This window comes from Mirounga leonina, unplaced genomic scaffold, assembly GCF_011800145.1.
Source record: "Mirounga leonina isolate KUSES-001 unplaced genomic scaffold, KU_Mleo_1.0 Mir_174, whole genome shotgun sequence".
Lineage (NCBI taxonomy): Eukaryota > Metazoa > Chordata > Mammalia > Carnivora > Phocidae > Mirounga > Mirounga leonina.
Window position 1 is genome coordinate 1,987,512 of NW_023270451.1, and position 27,493 is coordinate 2,015,004.

The window sequence follows — 27,493 nt, forward strand, 5'->3', positions numbered from 1 at the left end:
TTGATGTGTATCTCTACTACTAAATTAAATTCCTTTTAGCCACTAAGTTAACAAAGAGAACTACAGGACTTCCTCCTCAAGATGGCTTAAAACTGTTTCTATATTCTCCTTTGCCAGAAAAGTTTCAGAGAAACTTTTATAAAAAATAAGGAAGTCAAATAAATTATAGACAGGTAAATAATTAATAGGTCCCATTTTCCCATTTCTTTTTTTCCTTCCTCTACCACTGTTCTTTTTATCTAAGGCACTAAATATAATTTTATTTCCCTTACTGGAAAGACTGAAGATGCACATAAAATAATCAAGGTCCAGATTCATTCTCATAATGAATTCCAGTGTGTTATACTCCTAGGGTAACAATTTTTACTCCTTTTAAGGCTTATTGCTAGATATAACAACTCCTGAACTTGATATCACCTTGTTTATTTTTCTTTAAATCAGATTGTTTCCTGTTGTTTTCATTGACATTTCCTATACCTGTCGTTCTAGAGATAAACACAACATCTGACTTTACTGTGGGTTTCTTTGCTGGCATCCCATCTTCTCTACATTTCCAGCCAAGCCTCACCAAGGTACACCGGACACAGATTTAGTGGTGGTGGAGATACTAAAATAATGATGCTTCAAAGGTAACCTACACGCTAGAGCCCCTGACACATCCACTGATAAGTTTATCGTACAACAAACACTAATGCAACTTCCCCAGATACCAATGTCTGATGTCGTATAGTTTGAGACAGAAAGGGAGATGATCTACTCTAAGACTCCTACCTATGTGCCTGTGGAAAGAATTTTACACCATGAAGACAAGATATCACACTACGGAGTCTCTCATTGCTCCTCTCTTATTCCCACCACTGCTCACCAAAGACTATATCCCTGCACCACAACCCCATCACACTCTGCGGCTCTACTTTGGGATATCATCTGATACCCTGCTGACATAAACACGATTCCTCATTCCACAAAAGTCACTGCAATCCACTCTCTGTTTGCAACATTTAAAATAAATATGTCTTCAAAAATAAATAAATAAAATACATATGTCTTCAGATTACAAAAAGCTCAGGAGGATAAAGTAGACACTATCCCAATATAGCACATTTTCTAAGTCCTGGTCTTTTTTCTCTTAGCCCTGGTCACTATATAATAAGAATAAAATTGTACCAGTAACTGATGACAAATTAAAAATAAAACTTAACCTTAAAACACCTTTAATAATACATCACAGATGGAAATGAGGTCATTTTATTAAATAAATTACTCAACTGTATTATATAAACGTCAGAAATGATCTGCTTGAAATGTTTATCTTGTGTTTTTCAACAACAAAAAATTCTAGTGTATTTAAAAGAGAGTAATTTTCTCACATCAAACATAGCAATGCTTCATTTGCCCTCTATCTTCAGAGCAGAAGGCATTCCACAGAAGTAGATTTTCCAAATAGTTTATCCACTTCAAGGCCCAAACTCACTTTACTTAAACCACTTTGGACAGAAATGCTCTCAACCATTGCCAGTATTCTCCACCAATGCAGGTGAAACACAGTATTCGTGACTCTGACTCAAGCACCTGTTAGTGGCTAAGGTCTATCACGGTGAATATGCGTCGGATTACCATGCTGTCTTTAAGAGAGCAGGAGCCTCCGGGCCATTAACAAAGGGCCCCACTGAGGAGAAGTTCCTGTACCTACATTTTCAGAGTTCTCCTGTCTCTTATCCTTTGTCCCTCATGCTCATCCCGTTCCTTGTCCCTTTTCCTATTGCTCACCCACCACTGTTTCTAGGATGTCCTTCACCCACCTTCTAAATCACTGCTTCTGAACCGTGGCTGATACCTCCGATAACCATGCAGATAATAACTGATCAAGAGCAGAAATAGACAAATTGGGGTGAGAGGCTCCATTTAAAAAGGTGCATCAGCCTCAGTGCACAGTGCAGGTTTAAATCTAGCCACGCAGACGTTATTTCCAATTCTGTCCTTGTTCTTCATTATATCAGATGGGTGGTTTTTGGGGAAAACGACCGACAGATAAATCATTACTCCACAGCAATTATCCTCATCACACCTTGTTGTCCAATACCACTATTACTCAAGAAATGTCACCATTAATAAGCAAAATCCATAATATGGTCTGACTTACCCGAGGCACGCCTTGTGAATCGGTTTATTACAGGAGCTAAAAGAAAAAAAGCAGAATAATATGATTACACATTATTATTCACATTACATTAAGTTAAATAGAGAAAAAATACGAACGAATAAGCAATGCAAGAGGAAATATCACAAATATATGAAGATTAGATGTTTAAATTCACCAGTGGCCAAGAAATAGAAATTAAAATCAGTATTTCACCTGTTAAATTAGTCCCCCACAAAACACTTAAATTAAAAAAAATCCCAACTTATGTACAGCTACAACTACTGGAGTGGGGACCTATATGAAAATCTATATAGTATCTTTGGAAACAATTTGGCAATCACATCGAGGGCCATAAAAGGTTCTTGGGTCCTCTAATAAAGTAATTCTACTTTTAGAGATTTATCCTACAGAAACACTACTAGAGAAGGAAAAATCAATGTGTTGTGAAAGGAGATTTCAAAATGCGGCAAGCAACCCTAGCTAACAGTCTCTTAAATTGGGATCAGGAGGCCCTAAAGGAAGAGGAATTTATTCACGTCCTCGTTGGAAAAACCATCAACTTTTTTAAAAAACCCCTTCAGCCAGCTGCAAGCTCTCAGCTGGGACTTAACTTTCCTTCTCATCAAGACACCTGAATCGTCCTCACTCTTCACTTCAAGAGGAGCCAGAGCAGTTTAACAAAGCTTCACAGCCCCTCCTTTGCATATTAACCCAACCAATCCCAGCTACCTTCTTTTCAATCCCTGTTTTGCACCTAGGACCTGCATGAGAAGGACACCCTCAGCCCTTTGCCGCTACAACCCTGCCCTCTCCTTGGCTTCCTCAGGTCCAGGAACAACCTCAGATTCAGGTTTCTACCTGTATCTGTGCCTCCTGAACTGCAATTCTAATTGCCCCCCAAAAAATGCCTGTTTGCTGAAATTTTCAGTGCATTCTTTCTTGGTCAACAGTATACTTCCATTTAGCAGCATCATTTTTAAAATTTAAAAAAAAGGAAACAAAATGAAAAATGCCCATGTATACTGAAATCATTATTGAGTATATCCTTGCTATTCTCAGATTTAATAGTTATAGCTTTGATCATTTTTGTGCAACCCAGTCAAGGCCTCCAATCTGTACGCTGAAGGCTGCAATTTCAAGGCGGTGTGCGGAAGTGCATCATCACCCACCTGGGAAGCCTCCCATGGGCCCACTGCCCAGACTCAACTCAGGTCTGCTGTTTCCTCCTGGTTTTGCTTACAGTTATGTCAAGAAGGGAGCTTTTTTTTTTTTTTTAAAGATTTTTTATTTAATTATCTGACAGAGAGAGACACAGTGAGAGAGGGAACACAAGCAGGGGGAGTGGGAGAGGGAGAAGCAGGCTTCCCGCTGAGCAGGGAGCCCAATGCGGGGCTCGATCCCAGGACCCTGGGGTTATGACCTGAGCCGAAGGCAGACGCTTAACGACTGAGCCACCCAGGCGCCCAAGAAGGGAGCTTTTTAAAAACTTTATTTCTTGAGGTAAGCAGATAAATTTAAGGTTCAAATTACACACAGAAAGGACATCATGTCCACAGTATATTTAGTGGCAGAATGTCATTATACACTATAATACTTCTTAATACTTGATACTTTTAAAACAGTAATTATAAAAATTGTTTACACTACGGAAATAGGTCAAGTTAAAAAGGAAGACGAAGATTTTATCTGCACTGTGGTTATACTACAAGAAAAATGTGGATGCACAGGAACGAGTATTAGAAGAAAACTGTGTCAAATATTTTACATTATTCCTTGCAACCACTGTATTAAATCTCGGCATCTCTGTATTACCGATGAGGACATTTTTACAGTAAAGCTCAGAGATCCTGATTTGCTCTAGATCACAAAGCCACTTTGTGGCAGAGCTGGAGAATTTGAACCTACACACATCTAGCACCAAAATACTGCCTCACAGAGAACAGAAAGCAAAAATACTGACTCCTGAAGTTACACAATAATAGGTAAATATTTCCTTCTATATTGATTCCCACTGTTATGAAGGATTAACTGGGTGAAGTGAGTCACAAGCCCAATTATTAAAATACTATCGCTTATAGAAAATTATATCTTTCAAAATGCCTGATAAAATTATTATTTATATACCAGAATAATTTAGCCATATATTTGCAAAGTGACAAATTATATAAAACCTTGAATCGGGTAAACTGTATGTCATGTATATTCACCACATAAAAGAAAAAAAAAAAAACATCAGTTTTCTTGAACACTTTCAAACCCCTTTTTCACAAGTCCTTCAGAACCTAGTCTGAAGAAAGCCTCCCCAGCAAGCTCCAAGGACGGGGAATGGAGGGGGTGCAAAACACTTCACCACAAGAAGGCAGACGAGGTAGTGCAGGCTGACAAAGGCAGAGGAAGACAGAAAACCTATCAGCCTTGGAGAAAAATTAGAGCAGACGTTCTCCTCCTGCCCTCTCCAGCCTCTCGAGACAATGAAGTCACAGCACGAGGAGCTTCTGATCTGAAATGTTCGGAAGTGTTTGTTCTCTTGGGATCCCTTACATTTCCAAGTCTTTCTGACATGTATAAGACAAAGATTTTCAACACAAGTGCCATCACCATCTCGAAGGTGTATTCTGATTTTGTGGGGGGCAATCTTTTCAATTGTCACAATAATTCTGAGGACGTTGCTGGCATCTGGGACGTCCTGAATCCCACTACTGTATCCTGCACTGCTTTCAAATATCCCACTGGACATCTGGACACTCGAGGTGGCAAAAAAGTCAGTTTATAACCATCAGATCCTAGATCCTAACAGTGTTTACATATAAACACAGTTATTTTACACAGTTTTACATTAGATTTTCCACAGCACAGCTACAATATAAATCCAAGGAATTTTGGGTGGGGGGTTGTATTTTGTTTTGTTTGGAATTTTACTAATAGATATTCATCATTTCAAAAAATCAGGTCATTGCCGCAAAGCCACTTAAGGTGTCTGACTCACCAGTACAATACACTTGATTGGATGGCATTTGCAGCTTTTATATTCTTAGTGACTCCACATGGAAGTGGGACAATTGTAACTACATTATGTCTTCCATGAACATACTGAAGTACACACCTGCTGATATACTGATCTAAAGCAAATCAGGATCTCTGAGCTTTACTGTAAAAATGTCCTCACTTTACTGACTATAAATTACTTTCCTTTATGCCTCCTTTATATTTTTGCTACAACTTGTCTCAATTTTTAAACTGTGGGTAGACGAGTTATATGACCATCATTTCCATCTCCCTGTAGTGAATGGGGTGTGGGGTCGGGCAGTTAAGGAGAGGGGCGCACCAGGCAAGTAGTGCAGTAGTCAAGGTAAACACTGGGTTTTGTTTTTGTTTTTGTTTTTGTTTTAAATGTTATTATTTATTTGACAGAGAGAGAGAGAGCACAAGCAGGAGGAGCGGCAGGCAGAGGGAGAAGCAGACTCCCAGTCGAGCAAGGAGCCCAGTGCGGGGCTGGATCCCAGGACCCTGGGATCATGACGTGAGCCGAAGGCAGATGCTTAACCAACTGAGCCACCCAGGTGTCCCGGTTAACACTGGGTTTTGACAACAATTACCAAGAACTTCATCCCTTATATCCACATCCCTCCATGCCCACTTGCAGGGATGGAGCACAAGTGTTCCCTGCACAAACTTTTGGCAAGCTAACTGTAACCTCCACAATTTCTCTAGATTATTTCAGTCTAGCTACCGAAACGGGGAAGAAGGTTGCGATTCAGGGTGGAAGCCTTGCTGCGAAGAAAGCCATGGACATCTGGCTCCAGTGTGCATGCCACTCTGTCTCTCAGGAACTAAGTGCAGAGAACGGGAGCAGGACGAAGGCGAGGAAGGACACTGCTGACATTCTGAGCCCCTGACAGCGAGGGCTGCCACACGGCAGGGCCACCAACTGGAGTCAGGGGGCCAGGGAATGGATGGTGTCACACTGACTTAAATTCTCAACTTTTAAAATATGAAAAGAAGACCTGTCTGCCTCCTTTAGGAAAGAATTTTAAAAGAACTTCAGAAAAGAACTTAAAAAACCCCACAAAAAACAAAAAAAAACCTGAAGAACTTAAAAAAAGAAAAAAATCTTTGAAGGTGCCTGTAAGCTACAAATTCCTATTCAAATGTGAGAGACAGGTTTATTTATTGTGAGCTAATATGATCAATTTTAATATTACCACTTTCAAAATATACTATGTAAAAAGCAGTATAAACTCACAAAAACAAAAAGGTTAACAGATGATGTTTTCAAACGTGACAAGCCAAATTTAGTTTTCCCAGACTCTCAGTTTCCACCTTCAGATGTTCCTATCCTGTGGGTATTCTGTGTGTATTTACCTACGCGCACGCACACACACACGCACGCACACACACACACACACACTACTGGAGACTAGGAGAATACAGAACTAAAAAAATAGGAAATGTATTATCTGCCTGAAAAAACAAGCAAATATGATTTAAGAATATACTAAACTCCTAACATTTTTGGAGATCTTAGTGAATCCTCAAGGAAAAATACAGAAATATTTATACAGGTTTGACTTTCTCCCAAATGCCATCCCAGGGGAATACTGAGAGTCCTGTGTTTCTCTGAATAGCTACGTGCTTGTCTAACCAGTGATCCCCTCCATTCCCAAACTATATCCCACCAGATTAGTCTTAACTCCTCTGCTCCCAGGAGACCCAGAAGTATAACTGATTCAAGCCTTCTTTCATCTCAGAGTGTCCTTACAAGAAAAATCCTCCATGATATGACGTAAACTGAATGAGCCTCTCTATTCCTGGCAGTGAAAAGAGCTTCCCACACCTGTGACTCAAGCCCCCACTGGTACCAGCAGGACCTACTTATCTTCTCACCTCTTTATGCCTGGCAGACAAGAAACACTAAGTGAACACCTCAGCATGAATCAACAAAGCAAGTCTCCTCGTCCCAGTCATTTTACTTGCTCTACTGAGTGTGGATGTGGGGCCCTGAACAGGTAAAAGTCCTTGTCCCTGAAGAGCTTGACCAAGTCCTGTCATATTTCCAAATACAATGACTGAAGGGCTTACACCATGCCAAAAAGCTACCTAACCAAAAAATTCAGGTAAATTAGAAATTCCATAGAAGACTAAAACAACTTAAATTCTATAAAAATAAAAGCAGGGTCCCCTCCCTCCCTCTTCAGCAGCTTTGTTTTGTTTTGTTTATAAAGATTTTATTTGAGGGAGAGAGACAGCGAGACAGAGTACAAGCTGGGAGGAGAGGGAGAAACAGGCTCCCCGCTGAGTAGGGAACCCCATGTGGGGCTCCGTCAATCCCAGGACCCCAGGATCATGACCTGAGCCAAAGGCAGCTGCTTAACTGACTGAGCCACCCAGGTGCCCCTCTTCAAGCTTTGTACTATCACTCAATAAACTTTGCTTTGCTGCCCACCAAACAAACAAACAAAAAAAACAAAAGCAGTCAATTGAAAGCGTGATCCAATGAGTTTGGTCTTCAAAAAAGCAAACCAGGAAAATTAATAAGTCAGGAAATGACAGATGTTGGCGGGGATGTGGAGAAAGGGGAACCCTCCTACACTGTTGGTGGGAATGCAAGCTGGTGCAGCCACTCTGGAAAACAGTATGGAGGTTCCTCAAAAAGTTGAAAATAAAGCTACCCTATGACCCAGCAATTGCACTACTAGGTATTTACCCCAAAGATAAAAATGTAGGGATCCGAAGGGATACGTGCAGCCCAATGTTTATAGTAGCAACGTCCACATTAGCCAAACTATGAAAAGAACCTACATGGCCATCAACAGATGAATGTATACACACACACACACACACACAGGAATATTATGCAGCCATCAAAAAATGAAATCTTGCCATTTGCAATGACGCGGATGGAACTAGAGGGTATGCTAAGCAAAATAAATCAATCAGAGAAAGACAATTATCATATGATCTCACTGATATGTGGAATTCAATAAAACAGGATCATAGGGGAAGGGAGGGAAATGGGTGATGGACATTGGGGAGGGTATGTACTATGGTGAGCACTGTGAATTGTATAAGACTGATGAATCACCGACCTGTGCCCCTGAAACAAATAATACATTATATGTTAATAAAAAATTTAAAAATTAAGTTTGAAAAAAATAATAAAGCTACTTCTGGTTTCCTTCAAAAAAAAAAAAAAAAGCAAGCCAGGTTGATAGCAGTGCATATAGTTTGCATCTCTGAGCATAATACTGGGAAAGAAGCTCCAAGTTAAAGAAATAAGAGCCCTGGGCGCCTGGGTGGCTCAGTCGGTTGAGCGATTGCCTTCGGCTCAGGTCATGATCCCAGGGTCCTGGGATCGAGTCCCGCATCGGGCTCCCTGCTCTGCGGGGAGCCTGCTTCTCCCTCTCCCACTCCCCCTGCTTGTGTTCCCTTTCTCACTGTGTCTCTCTCTGTCAAATAAATAAATAAAATCTTTAAAAAAAAAAAAAAAAGAAAAGAAAAGAAATAAGAGCCCTAAGTTGTGTCTTTGGTCACTAAACACACACACACACACACACACACAATCACCCTGTCTATACTGGAGCACATCAGTGAAATGGACCTTTTGCAGAAGGGAGATGTACACAATAATCTTGGAGTTGACCAAATAATTAGCATCCCTATTTTCCTATTAGTTGCCTTTTCTAGCAGTCAACACTTTCTGAATCTGTTAACTGTCTAAATAAAAGATTCTAGAAATTATGTAAATTGAGACCATGTTAGCTAATTATTTTTGACACAGTAAACACTTAGCTCAGAATGAATTAAATTCTTTTATGCTTGTGTTTCGAAAATTAAAAGTGAAGTAAGCTTCACCCCTGAACCAAGGAAGAATTAACTTTTTAAAAGACGGACAGCAAAAAAAGCAAATAAACAAAGCCTGAAATATTTTGCTCATTAACCTAACAAGCACCTTTTCAAACTTTCTTATACATATTTAATTCCTGACACTGAAAAGGACCACTTATTTTCTATATGTTTTTGTTAAAGGATGAGGAGCTTTGACCATCTTCATAAGTAATCAGAGATACTTTAGTTGTGCTGTCCTTGTGAGCCTCTGAGTTTGTTTCCAGATGGATGCATGGTGCCCAAGAATCCACTGGGATTCGGCTCCTAGAGGGGCTGCTGGGGACTAGGACAGAACTACAGTTGGAGGGTACTCTCCAGAGCATCCCAGTCTTGGTCCTGAGGAGACACAGATTATAAGCCATGTACCCTCAAAGTACTTGTGATCAGACATAATGGGAATTGTGGGAGAGGCAGGCATTTGGGGAACCAGTTTTCTTCTTCCTTTCTGATTATACAGCATGAGGTCAGGTGTCCAACCCACCTAGACATAGGGAACATGGCTGGAGGCTGACATAGTCAGATAAAATACAGACACTCGAGCTTTTAGAAAGTACCAGAGCTTGCAGGACCACTAAAAAGATACACATTTTCGTTCTTTCTATTCATAAACCAAACTCCTCAAAATATAACTGATATTTTAAAATACCAATAAAATATTATTACACTAGGAAAAAACCACACCTACTTGCTTTTGCTTATGAATGAACTTGATTCTCAACTTTTTAATTCATGAGAACTTTACTCAAAATGCCCTCTAAGGAACAGAAAAAATAGTCTCAGCTAGGAGAGTCCTAAGGTTGCTAAACTTAAAGAACGACACAGAGAGTGGATGTAGTAACAATGCTGAGAGAAAGAATCCCAAATACTTTCAGGATTCTAAAATGTGAGCTCAGGAGAGAAGTAAGATATAAGAAGGGCCACTGTCAAAACTACATAAATTCAATCTCTGTTTCTGTGCATATTGAAATGGTCCCTCTTCTTACAGCTTTTTTTTTTTTTTTTTTTTTTTTGGAGCAAGAGTGCACATGTGCAAGAGGGAGGCGAGGAGGGGGAGGAGGAGGAGAAGGAGGAAGAGGATACAATCCCTAGCAGGCTCTATACCCAGCCGGAACCCTTACACAGGGCTCAATCTCACCACCCTGAGATCATGACCTGAGCTGAAATCAAGATTGGGATGCTCCACCAACTGAGCCACCCAAGTGCCCCTGAAACGGTCTCTTCTAAACATACGTGGTCGAATATGTACAAAGGGCATATTTTTGGAGACAGAATGGTCTGTTGGTAAGAGTGAACAATCCAGACTGGACTACTACTAATATCAAGAAAGCCCAAAGTTACAAGAGTTCTAAGTGTCACACATTCATAAAGTCACAACAAAACAGACTCAGAAAAAGGTAATTAAGAAAAATATAAGGGCTTTGAAATGGAGACCAACCGAGAAAATAATCTGGGAATATAATTAAGGTTGGTCTAATCATAAAGGTACAGTTATAGAAAATACCTACATTCAAACCCTCTCCATCGCTTCACAGAATGAAGATGTTCCTGCTATCCTAGTCTCAGCTCAGATGCCTCCTCCGAAGCCTCTCTGTGAACACCCAGTTGAGAGGAGCTCCCTCCAGTTCCCCTCAAGAGCTCCTCCTAGGGACACTTGGGTGGCTCAAATCGGTTAAGCATCTGCCTTTGGCTCAAGTCATGATCTCAGGGTCTTGGGATGGAGCCCCAGAAATCCGGCTCTCTGCTCAGTGGGGAGTCTGCTTCTCCCTCTCCCCTTCCTCACCCCCAACTTGTGCTCCCTTTCTCTCTCAAATAAAATCTTAAACAAACAAACAAAAAAGAGTTCCTCCCAGAGCTATAAGTGCTATCTCAAGGGATTTAGGGTACTATGTTTATTGTCAGCTTCCCCGCCCCGATCTGTAAGCTCTGTGAGGGCGGGGTCCTTCCTTGTCTGTCTGCTTCACTACTGTATCCCCAGCGTCTAGAACACTGCTTGAAATACATTAGGTTCAACAAATACTGAATGAATAGTGCCAATAGAAATTAATACCATAGTGGTGCTCCCTGACAGCAATTATATGGACAAATGTTAAGTGATATTCACACAAGTATTAAATTCGTGAAACCTGTAAATTAAAATACAGTATTGGGTGAAAATACAAAATAGACTTAAAAACAGTAGAGCTTAACTAACCTTTGGCTTTTTGTACAAGGAGCAAAAAGCAATCTCATTTATGCCTCATTATTATGAAAATGTAACCCAGATGTTAGTGTCCAACAGAAATAATGAAAAATTTCACAAGACAATTAGTGTAGAAAACAATGGTAATTTTTACTTAAAATATGGAAAAGAGGACTTCAAGAGATCCATGTTTCCATTTTTTTAAAAAATCAAGGTGAATGTGACATACAATGAAATGCACAATATGAAGGATTTTGACAAATGTACACATTTATGTAACCAACACTCCAGTCAAGACATAAACATTTTGCCTGTCTGGCTCAGTCAGTAGAATGTGCAACTCTTAATCTCGGGGTTGTAAATTCAAGCCCCACATTGGGTGCGCAGATTATTTAAAAATAAAATCTTAAAAAAAAGATATAAACATTTACAGCATCCTGAGAAGGTGCCATAAGCCACCTTACAGAGTCAATCCCCACTATCCCATAGGAAGCTACTATTAAGATCTCTATCACCATATTTAGCTTTGCCTTTCTTTGAATTTCATATAAATGTGAGATTCATTCTAGCTGTTCAGAGGATCAATAGTTTCTTTTTTATTGCTGAGGGTATTCCATTGCATAAATACATCACAATATGTTTACCCATTCTCTTGTTGATGGGCATTTGGGTTGTTTCCAGTTTGGGTTATTTTGAATAAAGTGTCTATAAATATTTATATACAAGCCTTTTTGTGAACATATGTGTTTATTTCTCTTGAGTAAATGCCTAGAGTGGGATTGCTGGGTCATAGGTGGGAAATGTTTAACTTCATAAAAACCCACAGTTTTCCTAAGCGTTTGTACCATTTTACACTCTCGCAGCAATATATGAGAGTTCTAGTTACTCCATATCTTTGACAACATAGGGAATGTCTTCTTATTTTAGCCATTCTTGTGTGTGTTGAATGGTGTATCCTTGTGGTTTTCACTTTCATATCCTTGATTAACTAAAAATACCAAGCACCATCCCATGTGCTTACTGGCCATTCTGATGTCTTTTCCATTGAACTAGTCAAGTCTCTTACTCAGTTTGATTGGAATTTCATTATTGAGTTTTAACAGTTCCTTTCATATATTATCAGTAATGACATAATAGAATACATAACAGAAAGAAATCCTAGTTGTAAGAACAAAAATGAAATAAAACCAAGAAAAGATAGGAAAAACCTTTACGGAAAAAATTAAAGGAAGACTGAATAAATGGAGATATATCATGTTCACGGATAATTTAAGACTCAATGTCATTAAAATGTCTTTCCTCTCCAAATTTGTTTATAAATCAAGTATAATTCCAATAAAACTGCCAATAAAGTTTTCACAAAATTTAAAAAGCTTATCCTAAAAGATCTATGGAATAAAAAAAACCTATGAATAAGCAATTCTGAAAAAAAATAAGGTGAGAGTTACCCTCCTTACCATATACCAAGACCATATAAAGTCGTATTAATCTTAATTAGGTAAAGAGGTATTGATGAAGGATAGAAAAAAACAACAGAACAGACTAGAGATGTTATAAGTACATTCACAAAGTATATATCGAAATTTGATATTTAAAAATCAGTGGGGAAAAAAGTCAATAAATGATGCATATTTTAAAAAATAAAATGAAATTCCCCTTTCAAACCATACACAGAAATATATTATCAATGGATTAAAATCTTAAATATGAAACTCAACTTAAAATTTAGAAATTAAGAAACTTAAAATTACGAAATTCTGATGAAAAGACAACCCAAGACTGGAAGAAGATTTTCCCAATGCATGTTACCAACAAAGGATTAATAACCAGAATATTAGTAAGAGGAAAGAAAAAGAAAGGAGGGAAGGAAAGAAATCCTCCTACAAATCAGTAAGAAAAACACCATCAGTTGGATAAGAAAAATGGCACAGAACAAACAAATTTTCCACAGAAAACAAACTACAATTATGGTCAATGAACATAAAAAGATGCTCAGTGTTACTAGTAATCAGGAACTAGCAAATTCAATTCACCATGAGCTTCTATCTAACATGCATCCTCTTGGCAAAGTTTGTTAAAATCTGACCATAGCAAATGTTAGCGTGGAAAACCAGGAACTCCTACACTCTGCTGAGAAGTGAAGTAGTTTAACAACTTAACGGAGCAAAATGGCAGCATGAGGCGTATGTTACAGCTCTGCACCCCCTACAACCAGCCTTTCCTCGCTGCGGTGTTTATCCTAGAGTAGCAGTTCTCAAATTTTTTAGTCTCAAAACCTCTGTCCACTCTTAAAAATTATTTGCTTTTATGAGTCATATTCATTGCTATTTGTCATACTAGAAATTAAAATTGATAAATTTAAACAATATTTCATTTAAAACTACCAACAGCAAAACAATACCTGGTATTATAAATAACATTTTTTTAGGGAAGATCACTGTATTTTCCAAAACAAGCAAAATTTAGTAAAAAGAATGACTTTGTTTTACATTTTTGCAAATCCAATATAAATGGAAGAAAATTGGGTTCTCATATCTGCTGCTACTTTCAGATGTTACAATATCATGTATCATGTACCCTCTGAAAAACTCTACTATACAGACTTATGACAGAATGAGAAGGGGGAAAAGGCAAAGAACATTGTTGTTGTTGTTACAGTTTTCACCCTAGAGACTCCCTGAAAAAGTCTAGGGTTGGGAGGGAATGATCCTTCAAGGGGTCCCCAGACCACACTTTGAAAACCACCTTTCAAATTCTAGTACATATGCATAACACACACACACACAATATTCGCTACAGACTGTAATTTGTTTCCAACAAATTGGAAATACCCAAAGTATTTATCAAAGAGTAGATAAAGCTTCTATTTATACAAAGGTATACTACACAGCAGTCTAAAATAAATGAACTAAAGCTACATGAATCAATGGAACATCATCTCAAAAACTATTCTCAAAAATAAAGTGGAAAATTGTAACTTACATAAATGAAACTTTTATGACACAATTCATACAAACTTTGAAAATATGCAAAATAGGGGCACCTGGGTGGCTCAGTCAGTTAAGCATCTGACTCTTGATTTCGGCTCAGGTCATGATCTCAGGGTCTTGAGATTAAGCCCCACGATGGCTCCATGCTGGATGTGGAGCCTACTTGGGATTCTCTTCGTCTCCCTCTGCCCCTCCCCAACCCTTGTGTGCACACGCTCTCTCTCTCTCTCTCTCTCTCTCAAAAAGACTAAAATAAAACATTAAAAAATGTTAAAATTTGTAAAAGCTAGGAGATGACTTACGTGTTCCTTACTTAGTCTCTGTTCCTCTCTGTATAGTGGAAATGTCTCACAATAAACAAAAGGAAAAAATGTTCTGCTCTACTTAGTGTTGGCAGATAAAAATCTCTCAAATATGCTCTGACACTATCAGATTAATTCACATTGTATTTTTTTTAACTTTATGATCTTTGACATATAAAAACTGTAGATATTTAAGATGTACAACTTGATGTTTTGATATATATGTTTTGAAAAGATCACCCCAGTCAAGCTAAATAACTTCTCCATCACCTCTACGTAGTTACCTTGTGTATGTGTGTGTGTGTGTGAAGATTTAATTTAACCCCTATCCTCTGAGCCAATTTCAAGTATATGATATAGTATCAGTAGCTAGGAGGATGCCGTACAGAAGATCTCCAGAACTCTTTCATCTTGTGTTAACTGAAACTTTGTACCCTTTTGATGCTAAACGTACTCTTAAAATATTTTTCACAGAACACTCTTTTTACAAATGGGTTTTGATTAGAATTCAAACACTGAAATACCTTTTGGATTCTTTTTAAGGGATTACAAAGAAATCATTTTAAGACTTATTATGCATCAAAAGTCCTAATATTGCCTTGTTGATAAATTGTCATTAGTGATAGTCAAATAAGAAATCAAAAACCTGGGCGCCTGGGTGGCTCAGCTGGTTAAGCGACTGCCTTCGGCTCAGGTCATGATCCTGGAGTCCCGGGATCGAGTCCCACATCGGGCTCCCTGCTCGGTGGGGAGTCTGCTTCTCCCTCTGACCCTATCCCCTCTCATGCTGTTTCTCTCTCTCTCTCTCTCTCAAATAAATAAATAAAATCTTTAAAAAAAAAAAAAAAGAAATCAAAGACCTGTGAACAACTCCATTGAGAAACAAAGGTATCCAAAAGGACGGTCTTTTTTTCCTTCTAAAAATATATAGAGACAGCAATATGTAGTGGAGCAAGTAGAGAATTCTGGGTTTTCAGCATAAAACTACATTGTAATGTAAAACTTCGGGAGGTAGAAATCTGTCCCACCATGAGCTTAGTGTTCATAAATATTATGACACGAGGAAACGGCAACAAGCTGTCAATTTAATACAACTATTTTTTCCAATTAATTTATATTTCAGGCACATATTCATATTTTTACTATAAGCATCTGCCTCATTTAAATAAAGTGACTATTTTCAAGACTTCTACCTACATTTTCCTAAGATGTTTTAAAATGACTTGCGAAAACTTAAATGAAACCATAAACATGGGAGCTACTGCACAGACGTATTTATTTATTCTGCCAGTTAACCGTGGATTCCCAAGGGAGGGGATGGTGTGAAAACAAAGCAAAGCTTTATGCCATTGTTTTTAAAACTTTTTTTAAGTTGGACTATTTACCTTGCATTTCAAATGGAATTCAAGAAGGACTTGAGATTTAAAGGAGCCCAGGCTTGTTAAAGTCTGAAACACTTAGCTAAAAGACTTTACTTTTATACTTTTCATTCATAACTTTTTTTTGGAAAAAGTACCATCACTATGCCTTGATTGCAATCTCCACATTCTTACATTTCCAATCAAACTTCATTTTTAAAAAGTGTCATGTTCTCACTGACTTTTAGAGCTCGCCTACTGTCTCTTTCGCTTTCCCTCCCTCTCTTTAACAAAACTATATATAACGCTTAGTATATGCCAAATACTGTTACCCCATTTAATTCTTACAACAACCCTCTCTGGTGGGTACTATCATTATTCCCATTTCATGGAGGAGGCAACTGAGACACAGATGGCAAAGTAACTCGCTCAAGGTGCCAAAAGTTATCAGTGGCAGAGCCAGGATTCAGATCCAGAATCCGTGCCAAAGTCAGTCCTATTTTTTTTTTTTAAGTTTCCATTGTTTCTGATTTTTCATATCACTATAAATTTTCAGCAACTAAATGCAATCTATCTGTTTTCCATTAACTACCGAGTTTAACAAATGTGAGGCAGAGCACAAGGGGCTCTACTGACCATATTTCTCATATTAGTGGAGGGGAAAAAAAAAAAAAGAGAATGACATGGTAGTACAGGGAGGGACTGAGGCAGAAGATCACATTTTCAGTTTAGGACAAAATTATCTGAAGCATGTAAGTGGAGATGGCTGGTAAGCATGCAGACATGTCAGTCTGAATCTCAAAGACAGGGGAGGTCTGTGCTGGTGCTGGGGGAAAAGCCAAAGGGCAAGTGAGCCTTGGGGGGTGGGCAGGATTCATGCAATAAAGGAGATAGGAATGATGACGAAAGGCCAAGATTCAGATTTAGCATGGGGCTCATATAAAGCAGAAGCAGTGACATGGAAGTTTGGGTGGGTCAGAATGTGTCCTCAATGAGAAACATTCTATTAGAGGGGTGCCTGGATGGCTCAGTCGGTTAAGCGGCCACCTCTTGATTTCAGCTCAGGTCAGGATCTCAGGGTTGTGAGATGGAGCCTTGCAACAGGCTCCCCGCTTAGCGGGGAGTCTGCTTGAGATTCTTTCCCTCTGCTCCTCCCCCCACCCTGCTCTTTCTCTTTCTCTCTCTAAAATAAAATAAATCTTAAAAAAAACAAGAAACATTCTGGGGCGCCTGGGTGGCTCAGTCGTTGAGCGTCTGCCTTCGGCTCAGGTCATGATCCCAGGGTCCTGGGATCGAGCCCCACATCGGGCTCCCTGCTCCACAGAGAGCTTGCTTCTCCCTCTCCCACTCCCCCTGCTTGTGTTCCCTCTCTCGCTGTGTCTCTCTCTGTCAAATAAATAAAAAAATATTTAAAAAAAAAAAAAACATTCTATTAGAAATCCTTACCCACTAGACAAACCTCTGTACCTGTGTTCTTTTGCATTTTGCAGAATGACCAAATATCAGGCCAATATATGATAAAACCTCATTTCTTAATATAATGAAGTGTAATTCTCTGAATCTGAAGATAGGCTAGGGCATTTCCATTTCATGAGAACATTTTAAAATGCATTAATGTAATGGATTATTAGGAAACTATTTTAAATGTTTACATGCCTTCAGAAGGTTTCAATCACTTTAGAAATACACATTTATGGACCTTTACGATTATTACACATTTAGTATTCAACCGAGGTTAATTTAAGATACACTGGAGCACCTCCTGTGGGCAGGAAAGCTTTGGAGGGAGAGAGCATGTGCCTACATATTCCCGCCCGCCTGTGGTGAGGACACCTCACGGCCACAAAGCTTATGCTGATGTATAGCATATTCGTCCTGCCATCCTTATATAGCATTAATGCAACAGAGAATCCTGTGAAGATCATTCGTAGGGTGAAATATAAGTTAACCTCTGGAAAAGGAGCGGGATTTGGCAGAACGTTAAGGACAGAGGACTGGGCACTAAGAACCAAAAAAATAACTCACACAAGAGTATTTGTGAAGAATATATCCACTGAGCACCTTATTGTGTGCTTCGAAAGGCTGTCTGTCCTTTATTTACTATTTAGTGAATATCTACAAAAGACTTGCCTTTCATGTCTTTTTACAGTTAAAATTTAATAGGTAATACAAGTATATCATAATCATTTTTTCAAAGGTTACCAAAAAGGAGCTCTTGAAAAGTCTCCCTCCTGACCAACTATCATCTCCAGAGCTGTCCCTCCTGAGATACGCTATGGAACTGCATTTCTTTAAACTGTTTAAACTTTGATTTTCTTCTAATTCTGATTCGCATGTGCATGATTTAGTGATTCTTAACTAAACACCTATAATATGAGATGATTCTCTTTGTCACATCCCCAAAATTTGCACCAAGGGCACAATTACTCCACAATCTAGGTTGGACTTCGAGATGCAGACAGGAATACAGGTTTAAAAGAAAAAGCCTGGATCTTACCTTATTTCCTTTTTATAAGATAGGATTTTCCTCTTTATTCTGCCAAACTTCTGTTGAATCAAACAATTAACTTATCTAATGAATGTCTATTAACACACACACACACACACACACACACGACCCTATCTACCTGCAGGTCCTTTATAATCTAGCAGCTTAAATCAGAAAAGCAAAGTTGATCATAGCCACCTTACATACAATAGACATCAAGTTAAGTTGTGGTCTCCAAAATGGTTCATGCAGAGCATAAGGCAATCTTTGGCATGCATTTTACTTCTTACTTTTTACTTCTTCCTTTCAAAGTTCATATTGTGGGGTGCTTTATCATATACAAAATAAGCTAGTAAAATGGTACATGTATAACACTTATAAAGACATATAATGAGAGTGCATACTCAAATACCTTCTGCTAGTGAGGTAGCAAAAAAGTTTTGAGAAATAAACAGCTCAATCTGGTGTTCATTTCTAAAAATAGATACCTTATCAAGTTTCTAAAGTATATGAAGTGCAAATTTGAGTGAAACCAAGAAAACAAATTGTAAAAGGTACAGATCAGTACTTGGCTAGACTGTAAATTTTTAGAGGCAAAAGTAGAGAGCTTATTTTTTGATTTGTGGTTCTTTTCAACCATGGTCCTGCTATAGGAATTACTGAAAATGAAGTGTACCACAATTAAGGAGATGGGCTCTGAACTTAAGGTCAGGTTCAAATCCTGACTCCATCACTTAACTTGGGGAGGGCTAAATGGTGCATGTATAAATGGCCTTGTCCAGTGTCTGGCACTTAAGCCACCAAAAATGTTAACAATTATTAAATAAAAGGAGCATCATTTAACAAACATTAGCTTTCTACAGTAACTGAAATGAAACAACTGAGTCATGTTTTAATTCAGCTTCACCTTTTGGAAAGATGCTTTTTGGGTCCAACTGAAATGTATTTAAGCACATGGAAGCTTTTTGCCTTCTTTTTTATATTAAAAAAAAAATCCCTCAGTAACACTCCCATGAACTATTTTGTCTTGGAACAGCTAATGTAAATTAAACAATGTCAGGCCCTAGCCAAACGGATACGGGAATAACTGTATACAGTATATCTTCTTGGCTTCACTTTTATGTGGAACATGTGTTTATATTTTGACCTTTTGTCTTTTTTTTAAATGCAGAAACATTTTTAAACAGCAGCAACTGGAATGATTTTTTTTAAGTTTCCAAACATATTAAGTTACACATGGCAGTGCCTATTGCTGAAACATTTATAAATGTTACACCAACTGTGTTTATAGTTCCGATTTTTTTTAGATTGTTTTGTTTTCATATAAGCCATGACCTAAAAAATTTAGCTCAAATTCTTTCCACAAAATAATTACATAATGGAACAGTCTGAGTCATTTTGAATTTCCGAAACACAAAACTTGCTCCCATAAAATAAAGATAATGATCAGCATCATAGTAAGGTTTTTATATGGGTTTTTTCGACTATTTCAACCATACCTAAATGGTATGGATGAAACCGAAAGGACTATAAGAATAGGACGAAGAACATAGTGATAATTCATCCAACTCAGAAAAATCACTGCACTCTGTTTTCTTTCCCATTATTTGTCCTTAAGCAATTGACATTAAAAAAATAAAGTTTGTATTAGATTTCACTGCAATGAAAAAAAAATCAAAGAACAAAAAAATTGGTAATTCTGAAGGTAAGAGTACAAAAGTACTTCTTGTTAGCCTTGGCTTTTAAACCTTAACTACCACCTTGATGGAAGAGAGAATTTATATGTAAGTTAATATAAATAATGTAAGGGTTAGTTCTATGAACAAAGAAGACCAAAATCAACTAAATTGGGGCAAGGAACTTCTCTAGCTCTTAGCTGCCCCATCTGTTAAATGAAATAGATTACATATACTATCTAGAAGACAGTATCTGACAAAAGGATTGTTTCTTAAGTCCAGAGATAGTAAACTTAAGAGAATAATCATTTCTTTTTTCTTCAAAAAAAAAAGGAAGGCGGGGCGCCTGGGTGGCTCAGTCGTTAAGCGTCTGCCTTAGGCTCAGGTCATGATCCCAGGGTCCTGGGGTTGAGCCCCGCATCAGACTCCCTGCTCCGCAGGAAGCCTGCTTCTCCCTCTCCTACTCCCCCTGCTTGTGTTCCCTCTCTCACTGTGTCTCTGTCAAATAAATAAAATCTTTAAAAATAAATAAATAAATAAATAAATAAATAAATAATAAAAGGAATTGGCACTCAATATTTCTGCAGTGAGTAAATGAGTGAACGAGCACAGCATTCTATCTTCAACTTTCATTCATTCCTTCTAACAGGCCACCCGAGGTCCCAGCCCCTTGCTGGTATCAACTGAGTGTAGACACTACTCAGGTAGACCCCGCGGTCACGCGGTCAAACTCCTTCACTGAATCCCAAGCTCCACCACAGGCTTTTCTCTAATTGCTACTACTCTCATTAAATGACTTCCTTAATGGGTCCACAAATAAGCTTCTTATTGAGGAATTCAAAGGTCTCTTGTTGGTATTTACACAGTTGAAAAAGAAACACATTTGCTTTTCTTGAGGCAGCTAGGAACAAAATCTTGACAGCTGGAAATTTACTGGAACCCATGGAATGGGATTTGCAACAATAATAGCCATTAAATATTTATTCCATCCCACCCAGACACAGCATGTCACTGTACGTGCAACCTCAAATGGAAAGCTTATAACTGTCTTACATTAAATAATGGTTGAACAGTTTGATTTTTAAGACTGGTAGACAAATTAAAGTATCCTTCACTTTTTGTTCAGGTGTTCTCATTCTATGCTCTCTTCAAGGTATAAATTAGTCGAAGAACCTTCTGCAAGTCCCAACTGATGTTACTCCTCTCTTCCTCCCTTCCTCCCTCTTCTCCAGGTCTAAAGTTAACAGATGGGTAAGAGTTTGAGACAGGACACTATTTCAAGTCATTTGATTTCCCTAAAGTATTCACTTAATACTACTATTAAAATGGATAATGTCTTCACTGTTCAACTTTGAAAACCACAATTACCATCTAAACTCAAAATCTCTTTTAAATCTTCTCTATCACTGTTTTATGCTCATAATTAAAATAATGGCTTCAATATTTTAGCCATTGTAATGAATGATGTGATTCCCATTTCAGGAGGATTCAAAACTACCATATAAATTTAAAACTTATCATGTAAATTTCTAATAGCCAAAGACCATAAAGTCTCATTAATTATAAAATTCTGCAGCTCTTAGCTACAAATTATGAGCTGAAAGGATGTGGGTTTTATTACTGTGCAACATAACTTCACATTAAATCCTAAGTGGGAAATGCCACGTAAGCTCATTTCCTACTTCATTTCTCTAAAAAGTGCAAACACTAGATTCATTTCCCCAAAATAACAATGAAATTGCTATTCTGTAAGTTTACACTTCTGAAAGATTTCATGTTAATGAGATCATTTGTCTTACACGGAAACAATGCTGGCTATGTGCACTGGTCCTGAGGCCCTTATAAATATCAATCCATTTATCCTCTAACAACCTTACGAGGTAAGGACTATTAGTATGATAATATGCCAATATGCCTAGCACAGCGCTTCATACGTGAAGGAAACTGAATGTCGTCTGACTTTCATGAACATTTTCAGACCAGTGAAATGAACTGAAGAGGTGGATGAAGAGCTAACAATTGGCTGCTTTGTCTCATAATCATCTCTAGCAGCCACGGAGAGAGCAGGTTCTTAGGTAAGAACACAGAGATAAAAGGGAGCCTAATAAATCAGCCAAAGGAGCAATTCATTACAGCTATGATGATTCCCTGCAAGTTCCTGCTCTCAGTGAGACCAAGAAGTCAATCAGTCAAAGTGTTCTATACTCCCAGTTTGAGCTCGGTGAAGAACATTCTCACAGCAGATTCTTAGGGAGCTAATATACCTACTGCCCTGATCCCTTTTGCCAACTCATTTCAGGAAGACCACATAAGCCACTTCAGACAGCTGAACTTTTGAGCTCTATTCTTCAAGTTACAATGAAGCTTAGTTCTTCTGATTCTGTAGCAGAGATATAGAGGTAAAGAATATTTGTTCATAATCCTCTAAGAAAACTTCTTCGACACGTGACTATTCTTCCAACCGCTCCTTAAGCAACCATTTCTCTCATGAAATAAATTTGTTCTCTTAATCTCCCCCTGCCACCATCACGAGCTCCAACGTTCCGATATTTTGTGTGATTTTAAAGACCTCTTATAAATTCCCCACATTCCCTTTAAATTGTAAAAAACATCATAGCTAGATATGATTCTCCAACAAAGGTTTGACATAGGTCAGAGTTAAGAGGATTAAATCATAGTTTGTACATGGTGAATTTCTATTTATATATCTTGACATGCTTGCTTTATAAGATATTTAAATTTTTGAGGTATTTACTTTGAACTCTAGATTTTTCTTCCACAATATGGAAAATTAGTTCTTCTGTATTTTATATACAGTTCTTTTTCTTTCAGTTTGATTGCTTTTCATATCCACATGTAATTTAATTTTTTTCTGACCACTTGTCAATTTATAGGCGTAATTTGGAATTTTATTTACTTCATTTTATAATTTCAGCAATTTCACTGAAGAAATTATTGAGCAACACAAGATCTCACAATGATGCCTGCACAAAACCATTAATTACCATAGATTCCACTCCAAATTAGTACTGATCCAACTCTTTGGCCTGCTGTTAACCCTTCTAATATAGTCTAAGCCTGGGGACACTATCCTTTCAGAAGCGACAGGTCATGCTTTATTTGCTTTCCCTTGGATGGGGCAGAGGTAGGCCATTATAGCTTCTTTCAGAACTTCAAGAGTTCCCAGGAAGGGTTATTACCATACGCTATTATCATTCTAACACCTAAAGGCTGCCCTTTTAACCAGAATTGATAGCAAACTGAAAGGAATAGAATAAAATTAGAAAACAGGAAAGAAATGGGACAGCTACCAGCAGAGAAAGGGATTCTTTGCAAAGACGGGAAGGAAGTAGACCACCTTCACCCATCTGACCATTTTGCCCAGTGCTACCAGACCCTAGCTCACTTACTTGATCCCACCACCACACTGAGGTCAAGGTCATATGCTTGATCCCCTACGTGAGTCAAATGGGCAGCAGTCTCATGGTCAAAAATTTGCCCAACCTCTCATAAATACCATCACTTGTCTTAAAGGGATTCATGAGAGTGGGTACTAACCAATCCATGCAAATTCATCACCATTACTGGAAAAATAACCAGGAAAACCTGACCTGTGAGTCAGTCCACTGGACAAGTTTCATTTAGGATGAACTCTCTGATGGTCTTGGGTCAGACAGATGTGAGTAAGAAACCAGGCTCTGCTAATTACTAGTCCTGTGTGTAACCCTGGACAAGTTCACTTTGCAGAGCCTTATAGACAAAACACATCAAGAGTCTCAGGTAGAGTTTGACACAAAAGGGATGCTAAAGTGATGCTGGTCCCAGCCCCTTCCAGAGATAAAACCTGAGAGTTAAGAGCAGAGGGATGGAGCCAGGCCCATCTGTGTTTCAATCCCGGTTTTGCAGTACACTAGCTATGAAACAACTGGGCAAGTGACAGCCAGGATACAGCCAGGATAATGAATCAGAGCATTTAGATAATGCCTAGCACACGGCCAAGGTCAATAAACGGTGGCCACTTTTTTAAATGTTGGTAAGACAAAGACATTATGATCACTATCTGTTGATCAGTGTTTCTCACAGTGTGGTCAGGGAACAATGAATATCAGAATGACCTGGGATGTCTGTTAAAAAAAAAAAAAGGACCCTATGTCCCACCTCCCCAACCTATTCAAAACTGCTCTCCAAGAGCAGTACCAGGTAATATTCATTTCTAAATCAAACTTCCTTGAGATGCATACAAAAATTAAGAAATTAGTGACCCACAGTTGGTTTTGTGCTGGGTCACAGTAAATTAAGACTTGCCTTCTAGTACTTACTCTTTACTATGCTATGCTAGGAGAATTACCTGGTATCTGATGTTTTTATATTTTGGCAATTTTTGCACCTAAACATTAAATTGATAGGCTCACTTGTATTTCTGTTTATTTGTTTTCCAACAGCACTATTTTGACTTTTCCCCCCCCTCCAGCCAGGGGCCAGCAAACTATGGCCTTGGTTTGTGGCTAATTTTGTACAACCCCAACTTCCAGAGAAAATGTTTTGTTTTTTTTTTTTTTAAAAGAAATATTTGATGAAGACTATATGTTGCTCACAGAACGTAAAATATTTACTGTCTAGCCCTTTACAAAAACGTTTGTCAACCCATGGTAGCCTATAATTTTTTTTTTAACTGCAGCTCTCAACACAATTTACATACTTAAAAATAGTAATAATAAGAGAGAATTTGTTAAAATAGGAGATACTCTAGTCGGTATTTTCTAAGGCATCTAATAGAGGGAAGTACCATTGCCAAAGTTTCTGTTACATACGCATATATGTGTATCAGATAATGATCAAATTGTATTTGGTTGCAGTCAGAAAGTTTTAAAGTCCTTGTGGGTAAGGGTGGAAAGTAAATAGTGCAACTGGTTAACGAGTATTCATTAAAACTCACACAGAGTAATTTTTACAATAAAGGTGCCTTGGAGAACATAAAACCATATAAAACGATTCCTGCTGTTTAGAAGTTAATGGCTTATTCATTACAAAATGGAAATAAAATCTGTTTTGTGTACAATCTACATTGTCGTAAGGAGAAAACGGAATCATCAAAGCAAAGTACTTCAAAACTCCTGTAGTACAAAGAAAATACTTTAGTTATCCTAACAATAAATCATACCAAACATATATAGGTTTTTTCCCACCTCCCTTAGTTCCTTGTTTCCTGCAACCTGGGAAATGAATCCTCTTTTCTTCCTTTGTGTGTGTGCAAGTGCATGTACGTGTGTGTGCAAGCCTGTGCCAGGAGCATAAAAGAGGTATTAGATGCTTCTGCCCTTTCTGTATCATCCATTATTAGCTTCTCCTTCCCCTCTATTTAAAATATGCCTTCTTTTACCTTTTCCTTAGTTCTAGCAAGGAAAGCATTTGATTAAATTCTTGTGCAAAAAGAACAATTAAGACTGTGATCATATTATCCCTGGAAACACTAAAGAGTCAAAAATTAACATTTTTAAAGTAACAATTTCCCTTTTTTATCTTCATAGAACACTAATGTCCAGGGTTTTTGTGATCGTTTCAGACAAGCTAAAAATACATTAATTCTAAAACACATTTCAACAAATTTACAAAGAAAACACCTTCCTAGGAACACTCAAGGAAATGACACTTTAAAACGTTTTCATTATATGGAATACACTGCAGACACACAAACCACAAGCAGTGTAAATAAATACAGACTGGTGCAATGCTGAAATGCTTGTTTGTCTTCCACCACAAAGAGAAAACACTTGCACACCGTGGTATTTTAGCTTGGGATGTCATAAAGATGGGATTTAGGCATGTGGTGTAAATACAGGAGGCTGTAACTGTGCGTGTGTGTCTGTGTGTGTTAGGGAAAAAGGGTTGTAAGCAGAAGGGGTGGGACTTGCCAGGAGCAGCTATTTGAGAAAATTCCTTTTTCTTTCCCATTCATTCTTTCTAGCTTGTGTCTGGCACAGTCCTTACAATTACTCACTGACTTTTCATTCTAAAGACAACCAACAAGCTTTCAGAACTTCCTACAGCGTTTTTCACATACTTTTTTTAAAAAGGCACCAAATCACTGAATGTTTGTTTTAAATAAAAAGCAAACCATTAGTCCGTTTCCTCATTCCAAAGACCCCATGAGTTGCAGGCTAAACAGGATCCTTTGTTGTGTGTCCAAAAATAACACAACGCGGTATTGGTAAATTGGAAAATAATAGATTACTCTGTTTCCAAGAATGTCAAAGTTATTACCATAAATTTTGTTCTGCCCCAGTGCATACAATTTCATGCTCCTTTTAGTGACTATGCAGTCTTAACGACAGCAAACACAATCCAACTGAATACCCTTCGCCTTTTCTGTTTGGACACTCCATTAATAAATACAAGGGCTGCAAGAGGATGCCAAGTGGGCCAGTTTCCTTTACGCACAATGGTATCCGTCCAGCGAAATCTCTCCAACCACAGTGAGAGTTGTCTTTCAGATGCCCACCCCACACCCGCCGTCCTCTGCGGGCGAGCCCAGGACGAGAGGAGGCACCTGGACAGACAGCCGTACCCTTTCAGCGCCCCACCACCTCCAGAGGAGGGGAGGAGGGGGAGGGCACGACTCGAAAGCCGAGTAGGAAGGTGGGCGAGTGGGAAAGACAGAAATGGATGCTGAGGGGGTGGGCGAGATGGGAAGGTAGGGGAGGCGGCGAACGCGGGGAGAGGAGGGTGAGCAAAGCTGCGGGATTCTAGAGCAAAGGGGGAACGGTGCGGGCGAGCGGGGGCGCGCAGGGGGTCGGGTCCTCACCACTGAACGCCCCGGCTTCCGCGGCCTCCTCCTCCTCCTCCCCGTTCTCGGAGTCGGTGTGCATGGGCTCCTCGGCGAAGTTGACCCCCTTACTGGGGGTGCCGCCCCCGGCGGCGGCGCCCGCGTCCCCCCAGGTCCTGCCCTCATGGCCGAAGCGCGCGGCGCCTTTGCGCTCGTTCTCCTGCTGCAGGCGCGTGAAGTGCTGCAGCGCGAACTCCAGCAGGTCCGCGGGCTGGTGCCTCAGCACCTCCACCGTGAAGCCCTGCAGCAGCTCCGTCAGTCCCGCGGGGATCTCGATGCTCATCCTGCCTGCCGGGCGGCGGGCGCCTGGGCGCCGCCCTCGCCGCCTCCCCGGACCGGCCTGCGGCCCCGCGGCCGCCGAGCGAGCGCGGACGGCGCTGGGGGCGCTACCCGCTGCGAGCGCGGCGCTCTGGGCCCCGGCGGCCCGGCTGGCCCGGCCCGCGGCTCCCGGGGCGCGGCTGCTCCGTGCGGCGGCGGCGGCGGCGGCGGCTGAGCGAGCGCGGCCCCGGGAGGGCTGGCAGCATCTCCGGCTCCTCCCGCTCCCGCCGCGGCCGCTCCTCTCCACCGCCCCCCGCCCCCCGCCCGGGCCGCCCCGCCCCCGCCCCGCCGCGCCGCGCGGGAGGGAGCGTCGGAGCGCGCCCACGTGACC

The 27,493-nt window shown here is 39.5% G+C and overlaps 1 protein-coding gene across 1 annotated transcript in view; it reads right to left on the minus strand.

Annotated features, from left to right (window-relative positions):
• Nucleotides 1-27,222, minus strand: part of PRKAR2B (protein kinase cAMP-dependent type II regulatory subunit beta) — a 90,209-nt gene extending 62,987 nt beyond the window's left edge. The window contains exons 1-2 of the mRNA XM_035020359.1: nt 26,824-27,222; nt 2,144-2,179 (exon numbers count right to left, since the gene is read on the minus strand). Coding sequence (XP_034876250.1) covers nt 2,144-2,179; nt 26,824-27,127 — 340 coding nt within the window. The 5' untranslated portion in view covers nt 27,128-27,222. The remainder of the gene's footprint in view (nt 1-2,143; nt 2,180-26,823) is intronic.
• Nucleotides 27,223-27,493: the final 271 nt, after the last annotated feature.